This window comes from Camelus bactrianus, chromosome 19 (assembly GCF_048773025.1).
Source record: "Camelus bactrianus isolate YW-2024 breed Bactrian camel chromosome 19, ASM4877302v1, whole genome shotgun sequence".
NCBI classification, from domain to species: Eukaryota; Metazoa; Chordata; class Mammalia; order Artiodactyla; family Camelidae; genus Camelus; species Camelus bactrianus.
Genome location: NC_133557.1, coordinates 9,920,993 through 9,926,992, shown reverse-complemented (window position 1 = coordinate 9,926,992; position 6,000 = coordinate 9,920,993). Strand labels below are relative to the sequence as shown.

The 6,000-nt window shown below is 42.9% G+C and overlaps 1 protein-coding gene across 1 annotated transcript; it reads left to right on the top strand.

The window, feature by feature from the left end:
* Positions 1-318: 318 nt before the first annotated feature.
* Positions 319-4,928, top strand: DEFB116 (defensin beta 116). The gene is made up of 2 exons (XM_010960908.1): positions 319-376; positions 4,690-4,928. The coding sequence occupies exons 1-2, from the start codon at positions 319-321 to the stop codon at positions 4,926-4,928; spliced, it is 297 nt and encodes a 98-aa protein (XP_010959210.1).
* The last annotated feature ends 1,072 nt before the right edge of the window (positions 4,929-6,000 follow it).

The following is a 6,000-nucleotide window of genomic DNA, read 5'->3' as shown; positions in this document are numbered from 1 at the left end:
ATTCATTCATTTAAATTTATCTCACACAAAATGCCAACTGGCTCTCATTTGCCTTTGTTTCTTACTGGAAAGAAAAGCCCACCTTGACATGAGTGCTGCTGGCAAACCTTCCACACTTACACAGAGTGCCCAGCTCAGCTGTGTGATACATGTAATCCTTCTGCCTGGCTGACCCAAGTATGTCTCATCCCTTTTAGTTCACTGAACACAACCTTGGCCCATTTCCAAAACTAATAAAGGGAGGGCACTGTCCTGCTGCAATGACATCTGTTCAGTCCCCTGCAACACAGCCCTCCATTCTCCCTGGACAGGTCAGTCATGAAGCCTTATTTAATGACCATTTCCATCCTTCTGATCCTGGTTCATAAGACTCCAGGTAACTCAGGCCTCCCTCAAATGTTCTGGGGTCTCGCTTGTGGTATTGGTATCTTGGTAACCTCTCAGATAACTCCTACTCACATATAGTAGGCACAACCTAAAGCTTATCTGGTCTCAGATTTCGGATGTTACCCCCAAGGTTCATCTCATGTCAAGATATCTCCCCTGGTTTTGCTCTGTCAAGTCAAATTTAAGAGGCTGTTGTTCCTGTTATTCCTGGGGTAGTGGCATGTTGAAGCATGACACATTTCAGGTAATGCTGCAATTGAGATGGAAACTTGATTCATGGATTGTTTGTGAGAGATTAGATCCAAGTTGGGGAGTTATAGGAGGAATCAATGGTAGTTTGGAGTTTGGAGAGTGAGTTGTTGTGGGGATGGTATGTGACCTTAGAGACGGAGTAATTTGAAAAAATGAGTGGGGATCAGGAGGGGGTGAGCAATTCTATGTACAGAATTGGGCTGGACTAATGTTTTGTTGGAGCCTGGAGAGACAATGGTACTTATCATTGAACTGAGCTGGGGGTGGAATTGAGTAGAACTGAGAGTGAGTGTAGAGCAAAGTATGTTGTTGGGCTGTATTTTGGATAGATGCTATGAACTGGGGTTGGGTGGCTTGTCTAGTGTTATGTTTGTGTTAAGTTTTATAATTGAGACTTATGTGGTTATCCGAAGAGATAGGGCTGGGAGTTGCAGATAAGTGTTTGGTTCACACCAGTGTGTATTCAAGCAGGGCATGTGTGGAGGTTATGTAGGCAGGGGTTGGCTTAGCCTGAGTTTGGGGGTAAATAAAGTTGAGTAGGACAGTCAAATTCATCAGACAGAGCTGTGTCTGTTGAAATGAGGAGAATGGATGCTGGATGAAAAATATTCACTCATATTTTCAAATTCTTAAAAAAAGCTTCTTGATTGTGATTTTCAGGGGCACTGAAGAGCAGCAGATATAACTGTAGGCAGTGAGGATAAATGAAATCAGGGAGCTGGAATATCCACAAGGGTGTTCCATAAAACCTCAGAATGTACAGAGGGCCATGAGGGTAGTCTCAGCACAACCCTGCAAAAAACCAAGGTTGCTTCTCCTTTCTTGGGATTGAGTTCACAGTCTTCGTGTCTAGCATTTTCTCCTCTTCCTCTTTCTCCTCCCTCTCCTTCCTCTTTCTCCTCCCTCTCCTTCTTCTCCTCCCCCTCCTTCTTCTCCTCCCCCTCTCCTTCCCTTCCTCGTCTTCTTCCTACTTCACATTCACCTATCCCTTATTTCTCACCCTGTTTCATCCTATTTACTTGAGATACTCTTGTTCTCATGTTCAGGAAAGCTCAGTTCCCACGTGGGAACCGTAGAAACCACAGGTAGGTTTGCAAAACACACAACAAAAAAGGAAGACAGGACTCAATGCTTCAAAAGTGGCACACGGTGCTGCTTCCTTAATAACTATTTAATAGTTTCACCAGGTGGAATTTATGGGCAGGAACAGTTCTGGACAAACTTTTCTGGGACAATCAAAGCCATTTTTTCCTTTCATCATCCCAGACATATACATAGGAAATTAAACTTTTTGAAAGCCAAGACTCAGTCTTTTAAATTTATGTATTACTGGTACTGAGCTGAGTGCTTTGCAAAGGATAGATTTTGGTAAATGTTTATTGATGTATATAAGTAGGAAAAACAGTAGAAGGTGGACGGAAGAGGATCATGTTTGGGGCACACATGTGGCAGAGCAATCATGTGTCACATTGATTTTGACTCTGGATGGAGCTCTTAGGAAGAGTCAAAAACATTATGTTTTGGTTTTTGATTTAAGATATTTTAATTTGCTCTTAAAACAGTGTGGAAAAATGAGCTGGACAATATCCATGGGTGAACGTGAGAAGGTCAGGCAGGGTTGTGGCTCTCAATTCAAGCAAAAGCTTAGAAGTATTTTCTGCGAAACTCTTGCAAAGCACCCTTGCTCTGGCTTCTCCCTAGACTGATTAAATCAGAATCTCTAGAGATTTGATGTGAATATACTTAAAAACTTCCCAGGTTACTACAAAGTATGACGTATCTTATTAATCTCCTTCTTCACAAACACAGTTGAGATTTTCTGATCTGGTACAAGCTCTCTCATTCCCATTTCTCTCTTGGGGAGACCAGGTCCAGAGGTCCAGAGGTCAGGAGCAATGCTGGGATTCAAGACCCAGTCTCTTCTTACTTCAATTTGAAGATGGAAGGATCATCAAAGGTGTTAACTTGATGTGTTACATTAACTTGGGTGTTACAACTTATGACACCGGGCAATATAGAGTCAGAACAGTTGCAGGAGTGAGAAACTATAAATATCTATGACAAACCTTCATTTTTAAAGCCACTATTAGCAGAATTCTCCTGGGGCTGTCTTGACCTGCTTCCATGTGGAGAGGAAAAGTCAACTTGCCTGATCCTCACTCTTGCTATCCATGTTCCCATCCATCCTCTGGTGACCACTAAGAGGAGCTCCTGGGTGTCCCAGTTTCCATGCAGTGTGTTTGGGAGAGAAGGGAAGTCCTCCAGTTCAGATGCTAGCCAGAAGAGTGCGTGTGTAACTCTGGGGAGCCCCCTTGCACCTCCTATAACTAAGATGGTGCCAAAAGAGATCTAGATTCCACGATGGGGTTTAGGTAAAGTCAGAGAATGAGAGGGGAAAAAAATGCCTCAGTAGCATACGCCCCATAGCACTTTGGTACTGGTGTGTATATAAACTGCCCCAGAAACTGGCACTCAGATCCAGAGCAGGCACTCAGTTGCTGCTACCTCAGCCAGTTTTCTGGTTAACCAGAGGAAAGAGGTAAAAAATGGCAGCCCTTCATCCATGCTCCAACATCACGGTCTCACTCCGTTTCCTACATTAGTCTCATTCTCTGACTTTACCTAAACTTTGAAAATTTTATTTCCTCTTGTCAAAAAAAATTAATAAAGGGGTTTTTTCCATGTAGGAAATAACATTAAACATGCTTTTTCCAATTTTTATTAATGTGGGTGGGCACTGGAGGCCCCTTCATGCATAGCACTGGATACATGGCCTGGCACAGAGTGAGTGTGGATAAATCGATGTGGAATAAAGGGATGGGTAGATGATTGAAAAGGTCCTTGAGTACTGAACGATGGGTTTTGAGCTATCTGTTGAAAGCTGTAGAAGGCCTTATGCCTGCAGACATCATGCAGGAAGGTGCCACCCTCCCCTAGAAATTCTACCACACAGAGGGGCAACGTGACACTGAGAAGAAAGAGCATGGTCTCTTATGTAGACCAGAAATTTAATTTTAGCTTGGTCAAGTACCAACTAGGGGAATGTGGATCGACAAGGTCTCTCTTTGAGTCTCAGTGTTTTCATCTAAAGGATGGAGATACCAGAAGGATTTTATGAGGGTTCAGTGAAATGTCATTTGCAAAATACCTGGCATATGGTAGATGCTGGACGCATGGTAGTGATCGTTAGCATTATTTTCTTTCTAATGGCTCCTTTGTCTTTGAAAGACCCAACAGATAACTAATACTACCCATGACTAATAGTTATAGAATGCTAAGTGTCACAAACTTTGTCACTGGGGTATTTTCAGCTGAAGGGCCTGTATACACGTGCACTTATCTAAATGACTGATGCGTAGCCATCAGTATTCACAAATGGGCTTTAGCCATATGTGGGTATATGTGTATAGGCTCAACTTATTGCACACGTGTGCCTGTGTGTGTGTTGCTGTTGCTCTACGCATGTACATACAGTGTCTGTTTTTGCAGAGCCAATGTACAAAGAGAAGTATGTATGGTACATATTTGCTCAAATGTTTCAAACTACAAAGGCATGTAGGCACTCAAATAAGTGTGTCCCACCTCGGAGTAGATCCTGGCAATCTCTGATGAGAGCTGGGTGAGGAGTAGGCACCTGTGCGGGCACTTGAGGACATGTCCAATATGTGCTCACGGTGGCAGCCCTTGAAGTGCTGGACTTTCAGGAAAAAACTGTCATATCAGCCCCACTGCCCAATATTTAATTACTTCTTATTACGTGCCAGATACTTTTCTAAGCCTAGTATCTGTGTTAATTTCGTCATCATAAAATCGTTAAGAAGTTGGCGTTATTATTATGCCTGTTGTGAAGATGATGTAATGGTGGACCAGAGAACTGAGGTAACTTGTTCAAGGATAAAAAGCTCTAATGACACAGCTCCGATTTGAACTGAGGTGCTTTTGATTCCAGATCTGTGCTCTTAATATTCTTAGGGCTCGTCTTTAAATCATGCCTTCCCACTCCTATTACCACTGCCGCACAGAAACTAAATATAGCTATGTTTTTCCCAGGTGGCCTGTTCAGATCCTTCTACGGCAAGAGCCAAGAAGAGCCTTGGAATCCATGCCAGCTATATGACGGCATGTGCCGAAATGCCTGCAGAAAATATGAAATCCAATACTTAGGCTGTCTGAACGATCAAAAGTGCTGCCTGAAATTTTCTATGAAAATAGCCAGTTCTAACAATGTAAAGAATGGTTATGACTCCAACTCCAACTTATCACTTAGAAACCCTTCAAGCCACTCGTAAATTTGAGTATCATCAACCTTCCCCCCTCCTGGGGTAACTCCTCTCCCAGCTGGAACACTCTTCCCATAAAAATGCATTCCTTTTCACGTGTGTGTCTTTCATCTGTTAGCAGTCATTACTAGACAGGGGTAAGTTAGCCTGGGAGCTGGGGAGCCACGGAGTACAGGAAAGGGCACTGAACGAAAAAGCAAGTAAGATGCTAGGATAGCTCCGTAGATGTTGAAGAAAGGGAGGAGATCATGTTTCTGCTCTGCTTTGGTACCACGAAGAGGGCTGTGATTTGTTCTGGAGGCTGCAGAGGGAAGGTGAAAACTGGATTGAGTCTGGATCATCCAGTGAACATGTAGGGGAGATCACTGAGTCCCCTGAGTAAACATTGAAGGATCGGGACAGGGACGATAAGGTTGGCTTTTACATTCAGAAAACTATCCTGATATATTTGATATGACATGGTGTCTTCAGGAAAAGCCAGAACCAGACAGAAGGATGGCTGGAATGGAGTGTAGGAATCTACTGAACAAATTAGAACAAAGTTTTCTAAGTCTAAATGATAGAGCTGTTGGAAAGTAGAATAAGCAGGCTTGTCCCTGGGGACTTGGCCAGTTTTGAGGCTGGAGGAAAATTTCTGGGTATGGGGCAGAGATGGTGGTGATTATCGTGCTTGAGAAGGATTTGGAATGAACACTTTACCTGATGAACTTTACGATCCCTTCATTCTTGAGGACCGAGGAATATTGTTTTCCCACTGCAAACTCAGTCACAACTAGTATTTGACATGCTATGGAATTTTCATTGTGTTATGTATCCTCCTTTTCCACGGCTGTCTCATCTCTTTCCTTTTTTGAACCCAAACTTCTAAAACTAGTGTTCTCAACTAAGTTCCCTAAGTTCCAGTTTCCTAACTCCACCTCAACTAAGAGAAATCTGGCTTTTATGCTTATCACATCACTGAAAGGGCACAGATTTTACTCACCAATGCCTTCCTTGTTGAAAAACTTTAGCGTTTCTATGTTTTTACCATTTACTTTGCCTCTAGCTACCCATTCACTGCACTGCCCTTAATCCTTCCTTG